Here is a 27,887-nt window from a genome sequence, read left to right as displayed (position 1 = left end):
TGGGGATTTGCATGTGCAAATCGAGTGCCTGTACTTCTCAGCTACCCCTCTGCCTGCTCAGCTTTCAAGTGGAGGTGCATGAAGCTCCACATGCAGGAGCAACCTCAGAGGCCTGAACCTGTGAGCTGGTTTTGACGATGTGCAAGTGATCAAAGTGTGCTCACACCAAACGCACGCCTTCCTCACTCCCTTGGTTTTGTGTGGTGCCTTTCTTGAAACGGGTCTGTTGTATCAGTGTAACAAGTCAGAGTTTTACAGCAGCTGGGCTGGTGCAATACCATGGTCCAGAGTATTGTTGCAGCATGCTGGATATTCCTCACCTCCCACAAAGCAGGGGCCTTACAGCTTTCAAAACTGCACATATACTATTTAAATTGTTTCACTGGGAGGAGAATTATGTGTTCTGCAATGCCTCAGGACAATGAGCCAAAGGAACTATAGAATATGAGCTTGGTGTTAAAGCTGGAGCTCTGCAATGCTCTGCTTTGTGTGTGTTTTAGCCTGCTATGTAACATTACTTTTACATTAACATTTGTGGTTCCTTTTTTACGCACTCCAGCTTCACCATGCTCTGCTTTTTATATTTTAATAGTCAGATTCCTATGATCCAACCAGGGTGGCATGTTCAAAGCTCCATTTCTTTTTAGTGCCGATTAAAAAAAAAAGGGAAAAAAAAAAGTTCACAGTATCGAACAAGCTTACTTCAAATAGCTTTTATTAACACTAGGACAAGACTATAGCCAAAGAATTATACAAAACACAAAACAAAAGGGATTTTAACAACTCAGTTGAAGACTATTTCATGCCAATCCAATGCTCGTATATCTATAATCAACAAAGTTTTGGAGCACAATATTACTTAACATTACTGATTGGATGCTTTCAGATACAAAAATGTATCAGGAATATCAACAATAATCCACAGGTTCCTTTTACTCTTATGGAAATATTACTATTGACCTTTAAAAATGTTGCCCTTTGGGTCGGTTCCACTGGTGCATTATCCTTCAGAATCTGATCTGCCTGGAAGTTAAATTACAGATAAACATCTAGTGCTCTGAGCAAAAGGATTGGTTCTTATTTTAGAAACAGAGAGCAACATCAATTTCCCAAGAAAAAAATAGACATTTCAGCTGTGCATCCCTAGATCAAAAAGTCAGTGTTGTAAAAACCTATGGCAATGTTTACTTCAAAAGCTTTAGTTATGACTTCACCAGGTATTGCTTTATGCTTTCCTACTGCATCCTAACCTGGAATACTAAGCCAATCAAGAAATTTAAAATAGCAGTAAACTAAGCAGCAAGAGACACAAGTACAAACCTGTTCCCCTAGCACAGGATGTATACACCAAGCGAACAGAATACATCCACTACTGTCAATGCTCTTCCAGACAAACTTTTCTAGAAGCAGAACTGGCCCTTCGTATCAGAAACAAGGGTGTGTGGCCAAGTTCAGATCTGTATCTGTGTTTTTTTTTTTCTTTTTTTTAAGACAGTTTATGTGTGGCTGGGTGCAAGTTAAGGTTTCTTCTCTAACTGCTTCCTGGGTCTTACCCGAAGCCTGTGAGAGAAGGGATTTCAGTGGTCTCTGAATCAGGGCATCCTATGGCTCTGCTGTCACGATGCAGGAGTACCCTTGGGAAGAGGATAATGAGTGGAGATCTTAGCACAGAATCACTCTCACTGCACAATACCAGTGCCACTGGTTTCACACATCACTTGCCTTTAGACCATCCACACAGGACCCTGTCTTCCTTATAAATTACAGCCCAACTCACAGTGTGCTAATTAACATCCAGATAGTAGTATCTTTGATGGTGCAGAACTATTTATAGTTTGCTATAAACCTTTCTAATATGCTGAACCACAGAACATAGCACTAGAGCAGGATGACGGACTGAGCAGAAGAGATATAATTAATAGTTGCTGGAATGTCCTTTTTGGTCTTTGCTCTCTCTGGTGTGTTATTTGCTAGAGACTAAAACTGAGCTAGTAACAAGATGTCATGGGACAAAAACCTTTTGGATCAAGTGAAAATATTACATTGTTAAAATCAAAATGGGTCCCTTTTGAGGTTAGAGAGGAATGTGAATTTCACAATCTCTTTTTTTTTAACCATCAGCAGACAGCCAGCTAAATCGTACTCATAAAATACCACTACAGTTTGGATCTGTCACAAAAATGAAGCACTAAATTGCTGCTGGAAGTGACAAAGATAAGCTACTGTCATTCCCACACCAAGGGCAGGGGCATCTGTCAAAAAAAGACTGGCTTTTTTTTGGATGGTTTTCTATGTGCTACAAGGGTGAATTCAATTATAAGGAAAAAACAAACAAACAACAAAAAAACCCAAAGTAAGTGACATGACAAAGTAAAAGCTTAAATGATAATTAAGAATCCAAACTTCTCCAAATCCAGGAATAAAAGCAGGTAGCAGAGGCTTGGTTTAAGATAAATTCTTTCCCAGCAGATTACCCCCGCCATGTACATATTCTGTTTTACTTCCATATGGAGTCTGTAAAAAGAAAAAAAGTGTAATGGTTCACAAAGCTCTATTGTGACCTTTTAAAATAAAACAACTGTGCACTGCTACACTTCTGGAAAGGCCACTATGGGGAAAAAAAAAAAATTACAAAAATCTCCCCTATCAGTCATGTTATGAAGTGTCTGTTGGGGACTGATAACTTCTCAGGCAAATGCACAGCATACATGTCAGGGTAGCACACCTGGCTGCTGCTGCTTAGGCCAGAAAAATTTACAGCAAGCTTCACGCCTGCATGCGTGTGGGCATGCTTGTGGGGTGGAGGGGGTATTTCCCAAAGGATAAATGCTCACTGGGCACCTCCTTGCCCCTGCAAGCTAACAGAAGTTAGTTGCCTCACAGCCATCAGTGTCTTTGGAAAAGTTCCCTCTAATTCTTCGTCCCAGACACATTGCCCTGAAAGTGTCCTGCTGTCTGTCTACACAAATTAGTCAGTCTCTACATTCTTGTTCTCTACAGGACCTCTGGTGTTGGCTGCAGCAAAACCTTTCTAATATTTCATCTCCGGTTATGACTCTCAGCTTTTTAGGGAGGCTGCACTTAGATAAGACACCAACTCAAATACCACATACTCCAGAGAGGGATTAATTTTGCCACTTTTCTTTAGCTGGCAGCGTGTTGTTGACTTTTTTTTTTTTTCAAAATAAAGAAGCAGCCATCTTTGTTTGCATAACAGCTGTTTATATTTTATTTTATGATGTTTATTTAAGATAGCTTAATGATTTTATTTTTCTCAGATTCACATGTCTGGAATTAGTTACTTCATTTTCACTGAAAGTAAAATTAGGAAGGTTCATAAATAAAAAAGAGACTAATTCTGTCATCTTTACACTGGCAAAATTCCCATGAACTTTGGTTACATGTTAAGAATTTTGCCTGAAAAAGGATCATAGAATCAAGCACTTCATTACTGCAGATTACATGGAAGCCAAATGAGCACAAACAGAATTTCTGCAGAGTCCAAAACTGAAGTGCAAGAGACTCTTAGGTTTTTAGCAGTTCTGAAATTTACTGTTCATCATTATTCCCTCTCCAGCACAGGTAAAAGCATTAAGGTGGGTAAAATTCACTTTTTTTCTTGATATCCTGAGTCATATTTCTTTTTCATTTTCAGTTTATACTACGAATTTAAAGACCTAAGAGTACAAGAAAAGCATGTAACGACCTAGGAATACAAGAAAAATATGAGAACACAAGAAAAGTCCCACTAAGCTTAATATTTAGTCCCTAACACAAGGGAAGAATATGAACTGGAGCAAGCATGTTCATGGCACTTGCTGCTGAGGCATCTCTTGTTCTGGAGGTTGGTGGCTTGGGGACACCTTGATGCAGAGGCAGAGTGAAAATTCCTGTACAAGGTCAGGGTCACCCTGGCTCTGACAGCTCTCTGCCACCTCCTCAGCTTTACCTTCTCCTTGGAACCACTCACAGAAACCATCATTTATCCTTCCTTCTTTACCCATTTCAGCTCATTTTTAAGAAGTAATCTAAGCTCAGAAGTAGATATTTTGGCAGCCAGCTTGAAATATCTGGGACTAAATTTTCAGAGGTGTCAATCTCCCTAGCCTAAGCTGAGGGCTATGGGAGACATGAGACTGTGACATGTCTTCAAAAACAGCTCCTTAACCTCTGTATTTGAACATTAGAAAAGGAGAAACATGCAATTTGTGCATCTTTCTGAAATTCCTGGAATTTATTGTTGAATCCAGCTAAAACCGGGTGTTTTTAAGACTCTGTGTGTGAATATTTCCCTGGAAGTATGTCTAAAATTGCTGGGAGACATTTTAGCTGTAATCCATGGGGAGCTATTGATGGTAATAAAAAATACTGTGAGAAGAAAACAGCAGCAAGTGAAACTGCCCTCTCAGAAAGCCCAGGTCTGCTTTGAAGGAAGTGTTGATATTCACCATAAGCCTCAATCATTTCCCAGAGGTCTGTACGGTGCCTTGTAATGACATAATCAAAAAGTAATGGTGTTCTGGACTCAAAGAGAAAAAAAAAAATAAGCAGGCCCTGATCCATCTCCCATTGAAATCAAAGAGGATTTTTCTATTGACTTCAGTGAGAACAGAGTTCTGGACACAATCTGTGTGCAGTTTATTTGCACATTTGCTTATCTAAATGATGCTAACTTTATCCAATAGCATGTCTGGGAGTATGCCTGTACAAATGCATAAGTGTGAGCTTATCATGTGGTTTAATTCAAATTATTCTGGCATTTTAAAAGCATTTCCAGCTACAAAGGACAGCTTTAGCTGATTTCCACCCCAAAATATAGCCCTTAATTAATGAAGTTTGTAACTCACATTTTAGGCCGCAATTCATATCCAATTTCATGCAAGCTAAAGGACCCAAGTAGATTTTTGCATTTGTGGGGTTAATTTTAAAATGATCTTATTATGCACTCGATTAAAATTTTGCAGGCATTATTTCAAATTGTGAAAAGCTCTACAAATTACCCAACTCATCAGCTATGGTTCTTGGCTTCGTTTCAGGGAAACAACTTTGTTGATCACGAAAAAACTGCAGTAAATAGCAAGTAAGATTGCCATCACAAGTCTGCTGAAAATACAGGATGAACTCCTGATTGCTTTAGTCATGTGAACAACCCCTTCAGAACAGCCCCAAATCAGGCAAGGTGGCTTACACCAGGAGTTAATTTAGCCTGCTGGGTCTCTTTGCATTGCTAAAATGAGCATGATTTTTGGCTTGTAAATGGGGGGTAGAATTTTATTTCACTTTCTGAGAGGCATATATCCATTTTAGAGCAAGCCTTTCAGAATAAAAGTTTACTTCACATTATAGGAAATGACATTCCTTTTTTAGATTTACCTTTTCAAAGCATGCCTCAGATTTCTAACTTGTAGAAGAGAGCTTTTGTGTAAGTAATAAAAGTCTTTAAAATTAAAATACTAATCATAAACAAACTGAAATGCATGAAAGATATAGTCTGACTGCATAACAAAAGAGAATTATATAATTCTATTTGAGTGAAATCTTTCATCTTTGATTTACAGGTTTGAGTCTGCCTATAACTGAAACCATATTGTTCCATATCTTTCATATCATGGCCTTCCCCAAAATCTTGTTTTAATTAAGGTTCCTTTCAGATTTCAGAATAAAAAGCATGACAGTGTTCACTTATGGCTTTAATATATCTTCTGAGTTTGGAAAATATATAAAACGAGCATCACTTGCTTTTAAAAGCTGAGCAAGCTATCAAATACTGCAAGTCGAACACTTCAAGGTATCTCCCAGGGTTCATAAGGTGATAAAGTTGTAAACAAAAGCAAAGTTGCTGTAGCAGAGTTTTGTTCATTTGAAGTAGTCTTACATACATGCCCTATCTCTTTCTCTGACAGTAAGGCAACACGTGTAACAGTTTAAGCGTTCATTATCAGCTAAAGGCACAACTCTATGTTACGTTCCGAAACATGGAATTAAACAGCTAAAGTCACGTTGCAGGGAGATCTTGCTGCACTTTGGGGATCTAAAATAAAGCCTAAATCCTTTGCAGCCTCTTAAGCAACATTAGTTTTCTTGGTGCAGGACTACATAAAACAATCAGTTTGTATTTGCATGATGACCTGTAAAGAACAACCTGAACACAACTTCCACAGAAACACCTGAGCTCCAAATGAGCTGCACGCAGTTACTGAAGATTGCTGCGCTTAGAGTCAGGATGCAGAAACATTTCAGAACAAACTAAAAACACATTTGAAAAGCCATCCATTTTTCAGAGACTACTTGATCTCTGCTGCACATCTGGTGAGAGCTACTGTCAAATACGGAGGGTACAGCACTCTTTTTAAAGGCAGAAGATTGCACATTTTAGAGAATCGTGAATATGTTTTTGTGATAGAGAAGATTACATGAAATGGGGAGAGATGGCGAGGAAAGAGGAAAAGAAAATAAAGCACCACCAAGAACAGTACTTCACAGGATTTATAGTACAATAAGAAGTGCTTTCCCTTTAGTTAAAATTCCTCTTTGTAGTTTAAACACGGTTCACTTATTGAACTAAAAACTTATTATAGGGGGTTAAAAAATGGAACATAAAATAAAGCTGTTTTTTGTTGTTATTATTGTGGGTTTTTTTTGTTTTCATTACACAGAGCAAAGAAAACAAATTCTATTAACAATTTAACACAGTATGAAAAAAAATATCCAGTAAAAAGTGTCAGAAAGTGATTCATGGAGTTTACCAAGTATTTTGCTGACTGTTGCAGTTCTCGTATCTATAATCTATCATGTAGAATTTTGTAATACTCTGTTTCACAATTTATGTTGGTGAGTGGGTCAAACAGCATATAAAAAGCATGCTCTAGGCTCTTTCTCTCAAGCCCATTTTACTGTAACTCTAGAATTGTAGCGGTTACATTTAAGGAATCTTTAGGGCCCTTTCAAGTCCATCCAAAGAACAAGTGAAGCTGCTATTCAGAGTTTTGTGCCCAGTGTTTATGTTCCATCTGATGTGTGCCACCCAAGCAGCAGACAAGACATGTCTGAGGGTGCTTTGGGGAGATACACAATGATGTCACCCACAGGAAATATCAAGGAGGACTTGGCACTTCACAAGGCTGGCTCTTCTTCCATGGGCTCGCCAGCAGCTCTGTAAAAATAAACAGGCAATCAGAATACGGCACAAGAGTACACAAAGACATTGTAGATTTTCATGCATAATCAAAGCTGATTTTTCAGCTCTCTCTGATGTTTATTTGTGTTATTCAGTTATCCATAAATAGAGTTTCTTTCCGAGGAAGTATAAACAAATGTCAAGTGGAAAAACATTTTAGATCCAAGCAATCACAGAAAATGTTCCTGTTTATATTAAAATATGTCAGAATATTTTATAACTTTTTGTCCAGAAATGTACATGCTTTCTGTCAACAGAGTCAAATAATTTCATGAAAAAAATAGCTGTGATACTTTTATTTTACAAGCTTTTGCAACTAAAAATACATGCATTTATTTTTTCAAGTGGGCCCATACCATTAAAGCGGAATAGTTCACAAGTAGCCAAGTACTTAGCAGTGTTTCTTCTGGGGCTTTTCTTCAGTCCTCTGATTTTTGATCCCGTGTTTCATAAATGCATTGCCTGCCTGACTGCCTACAGCTTCTGAGACCAAATTCTGAACTCAATCAGCATATCACTGTCATAGAGAGGTTTTTATTAGCAATGTCAAATCAGATTATACTTGTATCTTTTATCCTAAAGTCTCTGTGAAATATTCAGCTTAGGCAGGATGAGCCCTTTAAAACATCCAGTAAGAAAATAATGGGGACATATGCCGAGCTGGTGTAAAGTGTCATAATTCCTTGTAAGTTAATGCATCTGAGGATCATGCTGCTAATATAAAATGGGAATCTTCTGAGATCACAGTGAGACCTCACTGTTGAAGGACATAAGAATTTGCACATAAACTATTTTTCACCTCAGTCTGGCAAAACAAATGAGCTTAAGATCTCCTTTAAAATAGTCACTTCAAGCAATTTTGAAATGAGAGGAGGGCAAGAAGTAAATGCAAAATAATAAACAAAAGAGACATTTACCAGTTAAATCTGGTAAGCCAGTATAATAACTGGCTTCAATAAAACATCCTTCAGAAAGTACAAACTCATGAGATCCCATGGAAAAAAAAAAGTAATTAACGGGGGCTTGCATGGGATTTGGTAGTTTATTCAACAAGGAAGAATTTTAAATGGCTCTGGAGTTTATTAAATTCTTTCCCAATGAAAAATTCAGCAGTGTGTCTTTAAATGACTTTTTACAGGTTATTCCTTTATGATTTGGAATGATCACAGCTAGTATGTTGAAAAATATGTCAGATGAATGATATACAAGAAAAGATGTTTTTCAGACTAATCACTTTCCAAAGGGTTGTTGACCTTAAAAGATTATTAATCTATAAATCTCAGATCTTTTGTTGCTCACCACACGGTGGAGAATGTTTCCTGTGCACAGTAACTACTGCAGCTCCCTTGTTTCTGAGAGGCAAAGAAAACCAGGATTCAGGGAAGGCTGCAGCAGGAGCCAGTTTAGACGGGGCAGTGCTGGAGTGGGAGGGCTTCCCTGCCCACATGCAGTTGCAGCTGGACATTGCTTCCCTTTGACAGGCACTAAAAGCCTGGAGAGCTTATCAAGGTATGTATAAAAATGCTTAGTAAGACCTCTCTCAAAAATGACTGAGGTCATCACTGTCTTCTCTTCCCCCGCCCCCACTTGCAATGTTCTGGCTTGCAGCAGAGACCCCACAGTGGCTGCCAGGGTGGGATGGAGTCCTGCCTGCTGCTGGGGTCCTCAGGTGTGATGAAGGATCATACACCATGTGGAGAACTCATACGGATGTTGCAAGCTGCTGTTGGGCTGACCACACACTTTTGGAAGACCTGCATATCCTCTAGCATAATGCAAAAGTGTAATAAGCCTCTGTTAAAAATCTGGGACCTGTGGCTGTCTGGGAAGAGAATAATTTGGAAGCAGATAACAGTTCAGTTTTTATGTTCTGCTGTGGGTAAGTGAGTGAATGAGAAGAAATAGTTGTCAATAGATTTCAGTTGGAGATTGGCAGAGCAGGAAGGAGGGGAGCTGTGAAAGTGAAAGTGGGAGTTTGGGTTACTCGTAAGGAGCTGGGGAAGCAACATGTGCAACAGTCTGTTCACGTGTATTTGGCTTCTGGGAATGACAATGTCAAGATCACAGTACAACTGAGAGATTATCTTATTCAGGGTTTTAGTTCTGGGCAATTTTTCCCTGATGAGGGTGTTTCTGAATGCCAGGACTGGCCTTGAGTGCTATATTCTAATATAATCCAATATATTCCAACAATATGCCAATATTCTGCATCAGCAAGAGCATAAGCACTAGTAGAAATTTTTATATGCAAATGCGAGATATACAGCCCTTTTTGGAAATGGAGCAGAATTTAGGGTGCCCTGACAAATCCAGATGTTGTTGCTCAGTGTGGTTGCTCTCACAGTCTTTTTCAGTCTCCTTTTGAAGCCGCCTGTGCCTGTTTTAACTTCATTTTTTTAGTGCCAGAGAAGTCACTGGATCTATCCAATGGCTTATGATTAAAAACATACATTTTTATGGGTTAACAGCTTAGGCTAGAGTTTTGTGTGAAAGCCAGTAAAGTTTTAGGGTCCTTAGTACAGAGAGAAAAACACTGTAATCACATAACATAAAGTGGTGAATTAATATATACCCCTTCTGGTAAAAGCAAAAGTTCTCAAAAAAACCCCAACAAACAAACAAGAAAACAATAAAAAACAAACCAGCCCCCCTTACCACCCCACCTCCCAAACCAAAAAAACAACAACAAAAAACACCACAAACAAGGGCACAGAGTCAGACAGGCCAAAATTTATGTGTGTTCTGACTTGTCCTTCAGAGATGCAGTTGCGAGGTTGGGGCTGATCCAGCCTGATTCTGTGTGGTCAGCAGATCCAGAAAGGATCTATTACATTTGTAGAACTACAATGTGATTTTTCATTAAGGCTTCATTGTGGCTAATTTAAGCTGCAAGTTCCAAGGAGCAGAGCCCTCTTGCATTCTGTCTGTTTGGTGTGATAGAAATATTATTTACCTGTAGCTCTCTATATGTGCAATTCACATTATGGCAGAATGAAGCAGTCTCTTTGTAGTTAACGCTAAACAAAATGATTCAATTTAAATCTTAAAACAAAATAAATAGATGAGGCAAAAATCCTACCATATGGATAAAATCTGGCAAAATGTGTGACATCTTAAGTATTGCTCTTGGCAGCTGAGAATAAAAGGCAACCATATTATTTATGAGAATATAATTTAAAATAGTTCAAATCTACACTTTAAAAAAGTTAATATCTAAGAATATAGATATACCCTGTACATCATCCAAAAAAACCCAAATATTTCTCTTACCTTAGTTTTTAAATTAGAATTATAGAGATTCCTCATAGCTACATCATCACACACACAAAAATAAAAATTCAAGGTATGTTTCCAAGTCACAGAAACTGCTGAACAAAAGATAGATTTTCTGGCATGGTATGGCTGTTTTATGCCATAATCTGTTCCTAATTTAACTCAGCTGTCTCAGGGAAGATCATCGTAATTGAAAAGTGATCCTCTGGTAGCAGAGAGCTAGAGAAAAAAGAGGTACATTTCTATAACATGGAGATGATTTGAAGGGTGTCTAAAGGCATCATTTAAGAGATCCTGAGTAAGCGTATATCCTAGTAAAAAATGGACTGTATAGATCAAAGAAAAAGGAACTAAAAGTAAAAGCCATCATAGTTTAAGTGCCGAATAAGGTAACTACGCATATACTCACAAAAGAGGAAGTGAAGTCCAAATAAGGCAAATTAACTAAAGCATAAACTCTGGCAAATTAAATGGAAACCCTCAAAGAAGCAAGCGAAAGGAGAGTCTGACAAGCAACATGTTAATGGCATAAAAACTAATAATAAAAAGGTCTTTCAAATGCATCAGAAGAAATGATCAAAGCACAAAAGGAGCATCAGAGAAGGTAGACTACAAAAACAAAAGGAACTATTTATGTCTGTGTTCACTACAGAAGTGTCAGGGAGATTTTATTATTTGCAGATGAATTATCTGAAACTGAATTAGCACTAGAACAAACTGATATATTAAACATTGCCAAATTTCTAAGAACAGATGATGTTTGTTCTAGGGGAATGCAATTATGATATTGCTAAATAAATAATTATTGAGCATATTCTATTGCTTATTTCAGCATCCACACCAGAGGTAAAGAAGGTAAGAAATGCAATTACCATTTTTGAAATTACAGGAGATACAGTAAGCCTTTATGGGGAAATTGATAGCAGCTGTAATCAGTGATAGAATTAGGAAACATTTAGGTAATAGTAATTCGGGTAAGAGTTATGTCTTGACACTTACAGAGAAATCAAGCCTTACAAACGTATTACAAGTTTCTGAAGGAAATGAAGGAAAAGTGATCAACTGATGTTCCTGTACAAATAAAGTCTTCCAACAATTTCATCCAAATGCTTTGAAGAACCTAGGTTATGAGAGAAGGTCCTCTCATAGATTAATAATCAAAAGGTAATAATACTGGTGAATTTTTACTATGGAGGGATTCCTAGAGCATCTCAAAAAGACTAGGCAGACTACAAGCAAATTTAGGTGATAATGTTTGTTGATTATGCCAAGTTACCGATCTTAGTCAGTTCTAAAGCCCATAACACCATTTCTGAGTGGAAAAGAAGGTAAGCAAACACAAACGAATAGATAATACACAAAACAGGGGGCAGGACACCTTTAACTGCTTATACACAGTGATGGCTACAGTGGAGAGCTTGGAGTTAATGGTAGAAGACCAGAGAGCAACAAAAACAAAGAAAAAATCCCCAACATTAAGCTACGGTGTAAATCCATTGTGTGCCTAACACCTGGAGTCCTGCGTGAAGTTCTTACTCCATCTCAAAGAAAACTACAAAAGGCACAGAATGGGGTAAGAACCATCAGAGGTAATAAATTATTTTCATACCAGGAGAAAAAGAGTCTTGAGACAGCTGAAGCTTTTAAAACCAGAAATGGGGGAGAGACTATGAGTAAGAAAGGAGCTGCTTTTATTTCTCACAATACGAGAACTAGGGGGTTCCCAGTAAATTTACTGTTTAATAAGTTTAGAGCGAAGAAAAAGAAATGCAATTCCTGATGAGGCTGTGGGATTCACTACCTGAGTGCCAAAGGTGTAATCAGGTTCAAAAAGACCTTTGAAAAGTTTATGCCTGAGTAGGTATCCAGGAGGCTTTGGCATGGGGTGGGTCAGATGCAGCTGTTGAGATCTACTGACTCAGCAGGGCAAGGATGGCCCTCAAACTCCTCTGCCTCTGGTTCTCTTCCCGACCCACCCACCACTGGGTACAAGAAGAAGGCAGGAAACAAGAGGCTGCAGCCTGACCTGGGGAAGATGTTCTTCAGCTCCTGAGCCTGGCTGTGATTGCAGGTCCTGTGGGCTATGGCCAGGTACGCGCATGTTACTTACCACAGCTGAGGTTTATATCCAAATAGTGAAACTCTAAGTGGAGCTTTATGAGTTGATACACCAACACAGCAAGTGACCCTAGATGGTGGCTAGCTGTATCCCGTGATACAACCAGTCGCTCTAGTATAAAATATTATGCATATAACGTAATGTGACTTGAAACTGCAAGTAGTAGCTCTGTAACTAAGAGTAATATCTAAAAATCACACTGTTTTCATTTTCATTTGAGAAAAATCTATGCTCAGCTGAATGAGGGCTGTAAGTTGAATTCTGATACATTAATTCTCAAGATTTACTGTTCGCTGTAAAAATAGTAAGTGCAAGAGATCTCCCTCCACACACTTTTATTTTTCCATTTTAAGAAGAAACATAGAGAAGCTCCAATGTATCAGGGACAGCACTGGACTGAATATTTTCGCAGCAGATTTCTGAAACGGGTGTCTGGCCAAAGAAAAATTCTAATCAGCTATATCTGTGTCTTACATAGGGAACAAGCAGTTATCAACACACTATGGTAGTTAGAAATGTTTTATACAGCATGTCTGTTCCTTTAATTGCATCTGTATTTAAATCTGTGTTAGCATCATGCATGTTTTCTTTCCTATCCACAAACTCTTTTTTCTATATCTGTTCTCTTCTGAAGTCTATAATCAAGTTTCAATTGGATCTTAAAATGCAGAGTTGTGCTTTGGTAAATGAAACACCAAAAGCAAAGCAACTTTTCACAGTTTTCTTCATTTAGCCTGCCAGAGAAAATAAAATAAAAAATAATCGGCACTGTCACTTGAAGAAAAGAAAGAGAAAAGAAAGAGAAATACTTAAGATGGGCCTTAGCCAGGAGCATTTTATCCTTTATTCATCAGTGGTAAATGAGTCAGATATGAGTTGGCCAGGAAAAGAGTTGCTTTACCCAAAATCCAAGTTTAAAGTGAGTCATCTCACTCCAAACACCAATATATCCTCCAACATAACTGGCAAGAGTTTCTTGCAAAGGGATTCTTGCTGCTGCTCTCTTCTTCTGGAGGCCTGACCATTCAAAGCTGAAGTCAACAGGATCTCTACCATCAATTCAGTGAAACAAGGTTAGAAATGCAGGCCAGAATTTTCAGCCTGGCTGACTATGGTGGGAATTAAGAGAGAGTAAATCAGTTCCTAGCATAATGAACGAACCCCTCAGGCTGTCCTGTCAGCTGCAACACTTTATACTCTGATCCCACCCTGTCACAACCAACTTTTCCAAACAACTACTCAATGCAAAGGCTTGCAACAGGTCTTTGGAAGGCAGCCCTTACCTAAAATGTGGGGAGAAAGGGTACCTCTATTATACAACGGCCTTATCAAGGGGACTCGAGTGGCCAGACATCTCCTAACGTCCCTGCAGCCCTGTTGTTTGCCATAGAAAGGGGCTGGAGAAAGAGCATCACATACTCAGTCCTTAATTACAAACATAACAAATGTAAAAAAGCAAAGTTGGACTCGTCGCTTACATTACTGCAGCTAGTGTTGGTATGTGTCTGTGAAATGAACGGCATGTTTTCATGAAATTGATGAAATTGTCCTGGCATGAAACCAGAGCGTGCAATGTTGAATCTGGATTTATGATCCTGTACTGGACTTCCATTCACGCTCCAAGTGCAGCCGGGTCCTCTCAGGTCTCCCTGCAGCTCAGAGTACCCTCAAAGTCTGACCTTAAGGGTGAATATTTTTGATTCCATACTTCTCTGTACATTCATCAGGAAGAAAACAAAGAGGATGATATCCCGATGCCTCAGAAAACCTAACTATCAATTCTGGCCAGTGGGACAGCACTTATGCTGTCCCATCATTCTCTGGTGGCAATCTGGCTTTGGGTGACTTCTTTGTGGGTTACGAACATGGAAATAGACTTAGGAACACATGCATGCATAGGGGTTTCTTTTTGTGCTGCTGAAAAGTCTCCACAGCACCACAGAAGATATTTCAAACGAAGCCATTTTTCCACAGAACAATTCATCACGACGGATTCGTCCCTATAAGAGTCCAGAACTGATGAAGTGTAATGAATCTGGCAGCCACATGAATTCCACTTGCGTACATTTCAGCACATCCGTTTTTTTTCCATTTCTCTCAGCTCCACTCTGAAATTTTTTCAGAATGGGTGGAAACTGTCACAGGTTATCAGTAGGTAGGTAATAAATACAATAATTAAGTGCAGCATTAGTTAAAGGGTTGGGTTTTTTTAGTCGTGTAGGATCAGCAGTTGCTTTCAATGGCTGTAGTCTTTAGCGAGTGGAGGCACATAACACAATTCCTGCTTATTCCGAGCAATATAAAAATACACAAAACTAACCACACCCTTTTTCAGACAATTTAAAGCTTTCCTTTGTTTGACTGTATTAGTTCCATCACTTTACCTAAAATTCTGTATATTTCAGATCTATGCACACACAAGCAGGCACCTTTCTGTCCCTGGCTTGCAGAAGTGTCTAGTATCTGTCACAAATTTATATGACAAACCTCACATTATTCCTTAGCTGAGCACTGATTAGCACTCCCACAAATCTAAAATATGTCTCTCGTTCATTACTAAATTCTTCTCTAAGCTTTTATGGATTTGTTTGCAATAATACTAGCACAACAATAGCCACAGCATATTAAAATATAATATACAATCAGAAAGGTAATTATGTAAATACTGTGAACTTTACTAGCTAGCTCTGCTGCCTGTGTGTCCCTGTGAGCCATGTCTGTCAACTCATGGACAGATGAGCACTCCCGCTGTTGTGGGAGGCGTTCACTCCCAAACACATCTACAGCTTTTAGCACCATGCTATTCCCCCGGATGCCTATCATTTCAGTTCTGATTAAAAGAGCCAACGCGGGAGGCAATAACCAAATCAAACAAATAGCTGTCATGACTCAGGAGCCATGGATCCGTCTGGTTCCGCTCCCACCACTGCTCCCTCCTTTCTCCCCTGTTGTTGCACAGCCCCACTCCACTGCCTGCAGGGAGCTCATGAGTCTCCTTATAAGGCTGTTTTCTCCTTTCCTCTTCCCTCCCCCATTTTCTCTGTGTGATGGAAACGGACTGGTTCCACTGCATTTTGGGTCTTCCTCTACTGGTGAAGGCCAGGAAAGTTTGTCCTTAAAATGAGTAAATAGGAAACTCCAAGAACTTCTGTAGTGGCTATTCTGATTCCCAACAATTCTTTGAAGAAATACAATTTTGTTGGTGACGGAGTATTCACTGGCTATGTTTTTTCATCTCTAATTGGCAAAAAAACACAACAGCAGTTACTGTATCATTTTCTCAATTTGTGAAACTGAAAGCAATCTTCGTTAATGTAAAAAGCAGATGATAAGCTGGAAAAAACGGTGTTCTCATTCTTTGCTGGTGTACCTTTATCTTGGTACACAGAAAATGTTGGCCCTAACCCTGGTCAGGGTTGCTTCAATTTTTATACTGGCACTGTTCCACTGCTTCCAGGGAAGCAACTTTTAATGCCTGCCTATTATGATTTAATAATGATTTAAGTCCATCCTTATTAAATTTATCTGACTGTATGTTAAATGCCTTCCTAGAAAATTAAAACTAAACCAGGTTTGAGTAGTTTCCAATGAGAAGAATATGGTTGATTGCACTTGACCATATCTATTTTCCTCATATGGATATTTCACTTTTTATATAATAGAGAGTATTAGACATGGGGAAAAAGAAAGGTTCTTCTACTAATCATGAACCTTACTTAGTAAAGAATTACACCAAAAAAATACCTGCTAGCACCGCTTCCAGAGGCCAAGTGAGAAAACACAAATCCAGGGATGAAAAATTCCTCAATTAGCAGATAATTTTGAAACAATCCTTAGTCTAGCTGTCTTCAGCTCACTTGACTGGAGCAAAAGCCTTGTTCTCCACAATAATTGCATATGCTTACCTGCTGCCTTCCTGAGGGATGCACTGTTCCACATCCACTGAAAGAGAGGCCATAGCAGATACCGTTTCTGTCTCCTCCCTCTCTTGTTTCTGAGACTCAGCCAGAGCACAATCCACTGGCACAGAGTATGGCTCCACTGACTTCCAGTACTTGCCTAAGGAAAACACACATAATAATTTATGGGAATTTTAGCTACCATGGTGGTACAAGCATAGTAATCACTTAGTTCAACACTGGGTGATTATAATTTAAAATCATTGCGGTGTAAGCAGCACAGTTGAAATTTCAGACTGCAGTGAAGAGGTATATTTCTGAACCTAAGAATGCCAAGTTGGAAAGTGCTTTCATTCCAAGGGTTGTGTCACACCCTTCCCCAGAAGGTAATAAACTGGAGGAGTAACACACAGACTAATGAACTCATACTGTCAGACAGGCTGTTGGCTTTATCTACACAAGGTGAAGGGAGTTCAGGGCAGGGTTAATACCTAGAAGCTCTAATATGGCAGACAGTTGACACATATACAGCAAATAGGACTAGAAAAATGAACTTTGTTGTACAAAGTGCTCACACAGCACTGTCTTGAAAAGGAAAAAAGACAGAAATGCCAGCTTGGACTGAAGTGATGTGCCAGAACAATCAGGTTTGTTAGTCCTGGATGTTCTTTCTCCTTCAACCTCAGGGCGTATACTAGAACAATAATTTATTTAAAACTTTCATATATGAACTCGCTGTTGCTGGACAGCTGCCAGACATCATAAGGAATAGAGCTTTCTGGTTTGCTATGCAAAAACACAGCAGTGGACTAAAAGCATGAGTATTCTCTGCTTTCTGCCTGCAACAGAAGAGACAGTAAGAAACTTCTCATGCACTAAAATAATGGCAGGTGATTCATCACCAGTATATAAAATGGTCTGCTACTGCAGTGCTATTAAGAAACAGAGAGTGATTAGTGGTAACAAGGTGAACAAGTAAGAATTTGCATATATATTTGTTACAGTCCAGTAATCCCTCGAGCACTCACTAATTGCCAGGTGGATGACACCTGGAAATTGGGAGCTTTGGGAAGGCTGGGAGCTCTGGACCAGAGCTTATTCAGTGTTTAGCAAGAAGCTTCCAGCAGCTGCTGCAGAGGTTGGGTCAGGGTACTTATCTGGGAATTAGATGGAGGGTTTCAACAGCTGTAAAAGAGAGAGGATCAAGTAGAGGACTTTTCCGAGGGCTAAAAGGAGGATTTTGGCAGCTGGGCAATGGGCTGAGTCGAGGTGCTTATCCAGAGGGTAGCCGGAGGCTTTGACAGCTGGGAGGCCAGGCCAGCGCTGGTGCTGCCTGTGCTGCACAAAGGCTGCTGAAAACTCCCTCTTTGGTAACATAGCTCTCAACACAGTTTCAGGCTTTTCGAAAGATGAACTTCTCCCTCCAGTGAGAAAGCAGCTGTCAATAAAGCCTGAAAATGTCTTTATTCAAAAACATCATTGTGAGATGAAAGCCCAACTCAATCTGCAAGAACAGCCAGCAAGCATGGCCAGTGTGTTTCTTTGAACTCTAATAGTGTGCACGTTTGAGTAGTTAGCAGAATCTTTAAATAACAGGGACCTTCTGGGGATAAAACGTAAAGTGTATTAAGTATCCTACAAAGTCAAGATTAAGTGTTAGGAGGTTGGCTTTACTCCAAAAGCATGAAAGCCACAGCGAAAAAGTTATGTACATAACAGTAGGCTCAGCGATTGGAGTCTGGCAAATTTTATAAAAACAAGACAAAAATATTCTCTATTATTACTGTGCTCAGAGACCGTATTTTCTATTCATTAAAAAATGCACTAAAAACAAACAAAAAAGTTATATGAGCATTCCACAATGTTCTCACAGATCATATGTGCAAAAGTCAGTCTTTGCAATATACACCCAATTCAAACCCTATAATTTATGAGCTAAATGTTCACAGAGTGGGTGGGGTCTTTGTTGCAGAAACAGATGTGCAAGAAAATCAAATCTGTTGGCATGGGAATAATACCCCCTCTTGCCTATAAAAGAAATGAACCCATGTTCACTGCTGGAGTTTTCAAGGACTCTTATTCATAAAATAAAATATTAGTAACCAGCTACCACTGTGTTGCTCTCCTGCAGCAACAATAAAACAACATCAGTGAGGATTGCTACATTGCATTTGTTCATTCACACACAGGCTTGCATGACAGCTGCCCCCTGAATCCTGACTTTCTTCTAACACTAAAACTCAAGGCCAATTCAAGCATATTAGCGGGCTCCCTCTGCCCATTTAACTGCCCTCTGCTCCCAAGTGCTCACTGATTTTCCTTGTTTCCCTGCATTGAGAATTGTATTACAAGAAGGACTTCAGTAATAAAGGGGGAGAGCAGAGTCAGGCCAGGAAGCAGGTGGCAGCTCCTGTGCTTCAGTGGAGGGTCTTGGAGAAGGGGTGTACATGGCAGCATGTTTGTGCTTTGTGGGAAGAAATTTTAAAGCCATCCCAATTAGGAACAGTGTCCAGGCAGTAGCAGGTACCTCACGCAAAGAGGACTTTCTGATACTTGTGAAAAAGTAATGCTAGTTATTTCTTTAACTTCAGAAAGCTGTAGCTTACAAATACCTGCGGTAAGCAGAACAGCTTTGCAAGCTTCTTTTTATGAAGAACAGCATTTGTATGTTGTACACAAAACATACAGGGCTTGCATGTGTCCTCAAACAAAAGATTTGCAGGCAAAGTCTTGTGGAATAGAGAAGCAATCACAGCATGCAGCTGCAAAGGAGCTTTGTCAGAAACCGTGTGTATGCTGTGGATTGATAATTAAATGAGCTCAAAAAGCATATGCCCCAAACTGCCCACATCTCTGAAAATGTCATTTTTACTGTGCTATACTGGAATGTGAAATTCTACCGGTCCTGTTACATTCATTGAGAAGAACCTGGTGGAGCTCAGGGGAAAGAATGAAGCATACTGCTGGTTTCATTCATACAAAACTTGAAGAGAAATCACGGCTTGCAAGAACAAACAATGAAACCAAATCAGTCTTCTAGGTATGCTTTGGCTTTCAGCATGAAAATGTGCTTAAGTCTCCCTCAAAGATTTGTGGGAGCACTGATTATTACCAGGAAATAATAAAACTGAATGTTTCTGTCAGTGTTACAGACATTTGTTGCCTTTCACAGATAGATTTGGACATGCTGTACTATAGCTTGCTTGAAAAAGAAAGAGTTTGGGGGTGGTATTCAAGCTAGTGAACAGGATTGTTTAGAAATAGCATATTACATGGGTGTGGGAATTACTACTTCCAAATGTATTACATTTCCAAAGGAGCTTTGGATCACTGTCACAAACAAAGCATTTATACAAATTCCATTCTAGTTAGAAAAAAGTTGTTTCCTCTCATTGTCTAAGTATTGTATCTTCAATTTTTTGCAGCAAACATGGAGGAGGGACTTTTTTATCTAAAATATTGCTAATATTAATTATCAAATTTGGATCACAGAAATACAGACTCAATATACATGCAAGCAATCACTTAAACAAATCAGGCTTGCTCGGTATCTCTTGAGGTGCTACACCACAGCTTAATGTGTTTCAGCCTGAAATATTCAACATGTACTTCTGTTAATTCCATCTAAATATACATTCTCCATAAAGCTGCACTGAACTTCGTCAATGCTCCTTTCTGTCATCCAAGCATATTCCTTTCTAATACTTGGTCTCTCCCCAGACAAAATGAGGTACGCGCAACTTTTTAGGTAATAGTTGCAAGAAAAGACAGAATATTGTGTATAAATAGCACCAGACCCTGAGCAGCTCGACTTAAGGTTTCAGAACAGCTCACTGCCATGACTGTATCAGTTCAACTCAAACTTAAGCTTGTTCTGAACAAGCAAAGTTAAGCCACTCTGCAGAGCTCAGAACTGTTTTCAGACACGAAATTTGTTCCTAAATCTGTTCCTTCTTTCTGAACTGCCATCATTGGAGTGTACTTCTCATAAGACACTAAGCCTTTCTGGAGCCAGTATTTTTTTTTTCCCCCTCAATTCATCTTTTTGTTTGTTTGTTTGTTTGTTTGGGTTTTGTTTGTTTGGGTTTTATTGTTGTTTGTTTTGTTTGTTTGTTTTCATTGAATATGTGTCTTATTTCAAACAGAATTGCATATTCTTTCTCCATGTTTGTGGCCCGCCTGCAGCTTTCTGTCCTTAGTACCTGAATTTCTTTAACTTGTTGATTCCTTCCAGATCATTAACAGGATATTTTAAGGAAGATACTAACTGATGAGCTACACTAGGACATGCTACACAGGAAAAATGGCTTACTGGAATTTCTAATATACAGATACTTTACCTATAGCATTTGCATTTCTGGATATGAAGGGTGAATTGTATACCTACAATGAATTTTAATTATCACTTTCCAACTAAAATCTGACCGATAATTACTGCATGTTCAGTGGATAATGCATGGTGTCCCTTTTAAAAACTGCATTTATTTTATACAGATGAATCCCAATTATTTGTGATTCATCTAACATGAAGCAAAACATTTGTTATTCATTTGTTATTGTTAAGGAGCCAGCAAAAAGCAGAAGTCAGGAAGCTCCCACTGCCTCAGTAAAATGGCAAAGCGCAAAAGATTAGAGAATTTAAGGGAAGTCTGCTCAGTTGGATTAAGGCAACTGATGGCAGAGAGAAAAATTTTCAGTGAGACCAGAGCAAATGCCCTAAAGCATCTGGCTAGTAAAAGGCTGGGGTCAGGGCACACAAGTGAAACAATCAAGTACATCCTGCACCAGAAACAGAAAAAAAAATCATGTATTTGTTAGCATTGTTCCATGAATAAGTGCCCATTCTGAGCTTTCTAACTTTGTCTTAAGCTCCTATCCATCTTGAAGCGAGTTACTTATAAAAGGCTGCCCAAATAGAATCTCAATAAACTATTTGTTAGATCTCTAATTTCCCTGTCTGTTCCTGTCCTTCACTGGCAAACAACTATTTCATCCAAGCTGCTCAGGAATGGAAAGATTTGGGAATATTCAGGAATCAGAAAGATCTAAAGAATTTCAGTGGACTTTTTTTTCAAAGCTAATACATAGGAGAAACTAAGAGGTGTCAAAGAAACAAAACCAAAACCATATATATACACACATGCACTAAACACAGCATGTAGGTTTATACATAAAACATTTGCCCACCTTTTTTTTCTTGGAAACAATAGTTGAATGACTGTGACATCAATTAATAATAAAAAATACCCTGAACCCACCAGCCCAAACTGAGAAACATACTTTGAATTTCAGTGGTCTTTTTTAAAGAAGCTATTGCATTCATGTTGGGGATTTGGTGCACAATATCTTCCGGGAGAGGCTCCAGCTGCAAGAATAGAACAGAATAATATAAATTTTCAATAAGCCACAGGGAAGTAAAACAAACTGAAACAATCTAATCCTCAGGAAAAGCTCAGCCCAATAACTGGTTAACATCATGCTGGTATCAGTTCTAAAAGTATAGCCATGATTTTGTTTTCTGTTTTCCAGCCATGTAATTGAATTCCAAGGGGCTTTTCTATTGGCTGCAAGACTAATCTATGGAGTCTCTGAAGCAGGTGCATGTCTGTGTATTATTCATTAAAAAAATGATAGTTATTTGTGTAATTTTTGTAGGTTCCTCACAAACCAAATTCCACTGTGTCTGTATATGCAGCTGGGCACTCCAAACAAAACTTTGCTGAAGCCACACTGAAACAGAAGTGTGCACTCTGTTATCTTTATTTTTCTGGTGTTATTACATCTAACCATCTTACACATTTCAAGATTTATATGGGAAAACCATAAAACACAGCTGCTTTTACTAGCTTTGCATTAGTTTCAAATAAAGTAGTAGATAAAAATGATTATGCAGATCAACAGTAAGAGTTCTCTAAGTAAGTTTTTTATAGTGTCAACTGCATTTTAACTAGCCAGTTTAAGTTATATATTCCTTGAACAGGGCTGCATCATGGTATATTAACAGAAGGAAGTGTTCAGTTACTGTAGTTATTTTTGCCTTGCAATGGATAGCTATACCAAGCAAACTGTATTTTGAAATTCATCCACATGTGGGTTTTTGTCCACCTTCCATATATTTTCTCCTAGACAAATAGTAAAATACCTTTTGGGCTAAACGCCTCTTCTTCTACTGTAATAACTATATTCTCCTTGAACTATGCTTACAGTCCAGTCAGTTTTGATACTTCCCAGCATAAGCTGCTACAGCTGCTTCCTGCAGATCCAGGAGTAGCAACTGCGTCAAGGTGGGCAAGGAAGAGCAATATCAATACCAATCTCTCTTCTCTAAAGCTAAGGAAGTTCAACCATCGTTGACAAGAGACATCTGTACTGCAGACAAAACTACTTTTGTAAGCATGCCTGGTCTACTTTAAACTAGGTCAAGTGAAGCCCACCCAAGGAGCTTCCCCTGTGAAATTATTAGTTCAGTAGCCATCATACATTGTCCTCTGGGTTGCTACCACTGCATTGCTACCCACCAACTAGATAAAATCAGCTTTGATCCAAGTACACAAAGTGGGAGGTAACTGCAGTGGAGATACTCCCTGAGTGGTGCTATTTTAAGCAAGCTCAGCTACAAATCCCAGAACTACTGGGATCATCCTACCATTATGATCAGCAGAGAATGCCTGTCAGTGATAAAGACATTGCAAATACCACCAGTCTTTTGGAGTCTCAGTAACTAAAATGAATAGGGCTGCTCATGTCATTATTTCCCTAGAATCCCATATGGGATTGCAGCTGGAAGGTTTCCTTGTGGCTAGAAACAATAGCACTATGTTTTGTTTTCAAATAGCATAAATCATTCCATCCTGCACAGTGAGCAAGTGTGCAGAGAAGTGCTGGTAGAACCTGACTGGGTCCCAACTCTATTTGGTCACCAAGGAGGCCAAACTGCAAAGGAAGATTGTTGCTAAGATGTATCATGGATCAGAACGAAGACAGCGATTATAATAAAAATCATATTTACAGATACATTTTCAATTCTTAAACCACATTTTTTTCATGATCTTTGTAGGTTGGTCTATTTGGTAACTCTTGCAGGTACATGGGAGAAAACTGCATATTTGTAAAAATGCCCACCAACAGATCAGCTTTCACAGATTTTAGAACAATAATCCATATAACAATCTTAATAATCCATTCCTTGGATTATGTAGTTAATCAGCACTTCTCTTTATCACTTGTTATTTTAGTTTAAAGTAATCTGTTGTTCGGCCAGGAAGAGGACAAAATCCTGAAGTTCTGTTTGGTTGTACTGGGTACAGGAACAAAGAAGGGGAAGCAAACAGTAGCTCAAGGTTCTGTTTTGACAATTTCCTAATTCCTAAGGCTTTGATAACCAATTCATTCCCCTGAAGTAGAACAAAATAGCTCCAGGCTCTAACAGTAGGAATAAAAATACAAAGTATGGCATTGCCAGACTTCAAGATGTGTGAGCTGTGTCTTGCTCTGTGCTTTAAGCACCTTGAGATTCTTTCTGCAGATCTCTTGTACTAATTATGAAGCTGGGAGCAACTGATGTAGAGATAACTAGAGGAGATTTCCTATTAAAAGGTGAATATTATGTTACCTTTTCTGGAGCTGGATTTTTGCAGGAGCCAAAGAAATGTCTTGATTTTTCCTAATATATCAATGACAACTCTTTATTTATCAGTATGGAAATAACAAATTTAACAAGTAGGCTGCCTTTGAATAGCTAGACATATCAGATGAATATTTAGAAATGGTAGAGGTGTTTTTAGAGATCAGGATAAGCTGATGCATCATTAAAGAAAGGAAGAAAAAGTGTCAAACATCTGACAATTATCCCAGGTGATGTGAATACAATAGTCATATTTGATCATTTCCTTAACAATTTTTTCTACAGAATTTTCACCTATTCTGCCTCCTCACTCTCAGGGATAGCCAGGCAGAACCTGGATCCTCTTCCATATCAGCGCAACCTTATCAGACTCCAGAAGTGAGTTCATTACATCATATACTGTGTTCAGCCCAAATGCAGCATTGTTACACAAAGACTGGAGCCAGTGGGTTACAGCAGCTATTTCTATATACTTTTAAATTAGACTGTTTGCATTCAAAGGAATGATTTCTGTTGGCAGCTATTCACTGGTTGGATACGAATGTATAGACATAGGGATGTCCCTGGAAAATATAATAAATTAGACCTGACAGTGAACAAAAGAAATTACACCTGGCATATATGGCACCATCGCCTTCCCTCCTACACTTACTGGCACTCGCATCACGAAATCTATTAAATCTGGAAGCTAACAGTAAGGAAGCTGAAAAGAGAACTGGAAATACACAGGAAAGAAATCTTTCAGAGAAGAACAGCTCAAGACAGTGCAGAAATAACTAAACCACTGGAGAGACACTTTGGACCAGACACAAAGGGTCACATTTTCAAAGCTTTTACATGGGTGAATTGCACTTTTGTGCTCAAAGTAGCAGATGAAAGTAGAAACTGTGTCTACTAATAATTTTTTAAAGTAGGAAAAACAATGTAAATGGGCAAAAATCACTTTGGTTGCCAAAGTCTGCCCAGAGGCATATGAACAAATGTTTGAAGAGGGAATTAACGATGGAAATTTCATGTGCCCAGGAGGTGATCTGAAATGATCCTTGGAATGTAGAGAGACTCTGAAACTACAGGAGACTGTGCTGGGCTGGAAAGTCTAGAAAATCTAGAAATATCTGAATTGTCATTAGCAGTGTCATGTTTTAAAGCACCAAGATGAACTTCAGTGAACGTTGCTGCACGTAGTTAGAGATAACTGAAAAGTGTAGCAAATGCAAGGATAAGGTAAGGAGCATGGAGAGTCCTGAGAGAAGCAGAGGAAGGGGAGAAGACAGGAAGGCTCCTCAGAGGGATGTCTAGGCTTCAGCAAGAAGTTCTACAACCTCCCTTTCCTGGATTAACTGTGCAAGAAGCACATCAGCACCTAGACTGGGCTTTGTTCTGTTGTGGTTGCCTGTGGTTACAGATGACTAAGTTCAAAGATCTCTTAGGTCCTCTGTCATATTAGCAATCTTCTCAAAGTTCCTGCACTTTCTGTTTGTATATAAACACTCTAGGAAGGTATTTTTGTGATTCCCTGTTACAATGTGGTACATAAATGAGTCAGTTTTCAATAGGAAATAGGTTCAAAGGCACAAAGGGTCATTAGAATCTACCAGTCCCCAAAACAGAAGAGGTCCCTTGGAAAACTGTAACTCTGGAATCAGAGTATTCTGTTTCCTTGCCCAAACCACTTCGTGAGTAGCACTGCCCACACGGGGGACTTTGATTTCACCATGCTGACTTCTGGCACATACATTGCTCTAGCTTCCTACTTCACCTAATTCTCGATTTCTGGGGCAATTTCTGGACTCCAGGTTTATGCAAGCAGCAGATGACAGGCGGCTTAGACTCCATGTTAATTATTTTCTAGTATTAGACTCAGATTAATAGTAAGGATGTGAGATTGTGACCAAGTTTACCATGCAATTTAAAATTGATCTCAGGCCATATTCACTGCCATGAATATTTCTATTTTGGTGAGAGAAATGCTTACCTGTTCTGGCAAATAACCCCTTTTTAATGCAGTCCAGGCCCTCTTGGCAGAGCTCACTGCCTGCCTGGCAAGCAGCCCCAGATTCACACTGAATTCCACAAAGGAGAAAATGCCAACTTTTCATCATCAGCAGGAAAGCTGCAGAGTACGAGCTTTCCACTTAAATTACTATCCCCTCCTAAATGCCAGCTCAACAGCTTGCAAGAAAGCAGCACATACTTCACACTCGGCAAGAAAATTGTCCAGTATAAGTTTTCAAGCATGCTTGAGAGCCAACCAATGACAATGTTTTGTCAAATTGTGCTTCAGACTGAAATTCAAGCCAGAAGAATATTTACTAGAAGATGTTAAATTTAGGCACTTTAAAATGTTTTTACACTTAGGGCCAAATTCAGCCTTGGCCGCCACAGTCAATGAGAGCAGACATGCATCCTCTGTGTGCCTTTGCTGCAGTGTCCCACTGGGCAGAGCCCGCTGTGGACTCCACTTCTCTGTTTCCTCTATGTAAAGAAGAGCATGACCCCATCTGTGACTAATTATCACTAATTATACACCACAGCAAACCACTGTACCACGTGGAGCTAAGAGACACTGCCCAAACCTGTAGACAGGCCAGAGGGACCATGATATTAGATGGACTTCTGTGTCCCATAGAAATATCCCACCTAGCTGTTTGAAAAGGAGTGGAATGAAGGAAGAATTAAATCCTTAGTTTTTGACTCAAAAAGTTTTGTGCTTGAAGGAATTCTTCCTTATTCCCTCTGGCTGCAAAAGAACCCCCAAATGAATGCAGTTATATTGGAAACAAGCTGCAGGATTTAGGATACTGAACTCATGGAAAGTTTATCCCTGAGGGCTTTTAAAAATCCACATAGTGCCTCTTCAAAAGAAATGTGGAGGAAAGAAACCAGAACCTATCCTTGCATGTATAGAGCAGCCTTACTCACCACCACCTGGCACCAAAAGGCATAGCAGAGGTCTTTATAGTACTGAAGCTAGGATGAACCAAACAGTGTGGAATTTCCTTTCTCCATGACAAAGACTTTGAGGAAAAAAATTTCAATGTTCAATGCAATTTTCATACACTTCTTGGAATAACATACAAATCTTAACATTTAATGGTTTTCTTAATTGAAGTAATATATGTATATATTTATGCTTAAAAATAAGTTTTATAAACTATACAGCCAGCTTGTGAAAAACTGTAAAATCATTTAAAGGGTATCACAATAAATTAAAGAATTTAATTTTAAGCATGAGAGTCTATCAACATCTCAGATATCCTTAGTTTTAAAAGCAAAGTCTGTTTTCCTATTATCTGAATCCATAATTTCCTTTGTTTTGACAAATGCTCTTTTAACAGACAAGTTTTCAAATCATGTTGAGAAAATTCAGGGATATTTTAAAGCAACTGATGCTTGTTCTGCCTTTCTACTTTCCAGAAGGATTTCCATGTTTTCATTTTGGATTTCAAGGGCATCCAGCTGCTTAATCTTTTCTCACCTCTTAGGAAGTTTTCCTTCCAAAGAGATAACCTACAGTGCTCCTAATTAACACTGCAAATGGTCAAATGAATTTTTCTCCAAGTGACATGGAAATTTTCTGCTTGTACATAGAAGCATGGACCAGAAAACCTGAGCTCTTGAAATAGTTTTTTAAGTAAATTTATATGTAAACTTTCCAATTAATAATTTTGTCATAAATGTTATTTTTGCCTTTATTTCTATCATTTCCTTTTCAGTTTTCTCATCACTTAAGGAAGGATTCACACAAGCAAACCAGATTGAGCCATTTCAGATATTATAGGGTGTCTTGCCTGA

At 38.8% G+C, this 27,887-nt stretch overlaps 1 protein-coding gene across 22 annotated transcripts in view; it reads right to left on the bottom strand.

Moving 5' to 3' along the window:
- Positions 1-698: 698 nt before the first annotated feature.
- HDAC9 (histone deacetylase 9) overlaps positions 699-27,887 on the bottom strand; it is a 472,156-nt gene continuing 444,967 nt past the window's right edge. For all 22 annotated transcript variants that reach the window (XM_065051253.1, XM_065051249.1, XM_065051254.1 and 19 more), the window contains 3 exons: positions 21,749-21,833; positions 16,475-16,628; positions 699-7,153 (listed from right to left, as the gene is read on the bottom strand). In XM_065051253.1, the coding sequence (XP_064907325.1) occupies positions 7,114-7,153; positions 16,475-16,628; positions 21,749-21,833 (279 nt within the window). In that variant the 3' untranslated portion in view covers positions 699-7,113. The remainder of the gene's footprint in view (positions 7,154-16,474; positions 16,629-21,748; positions 21,834-27,887) is intronic.

Source organism: Columba livia, chromosome 2, assembly GCF_036013475.1.
Source record: "Columba livia isolate bColLiv1 breed racing homer chromosome 2, bColLiv1.pat.W.v2, whole genome shotgun sequence".
Lineage (NCBI taxonomy): Eukaryota > Metazoa > Chordata > Aves > Columbiformes > Columbidae > Columba > Columba livia.
Note: the sequence above shows the minus strand (reverse complement) of the source record. Positions and strands in the feature narration are given on the sequence as shown.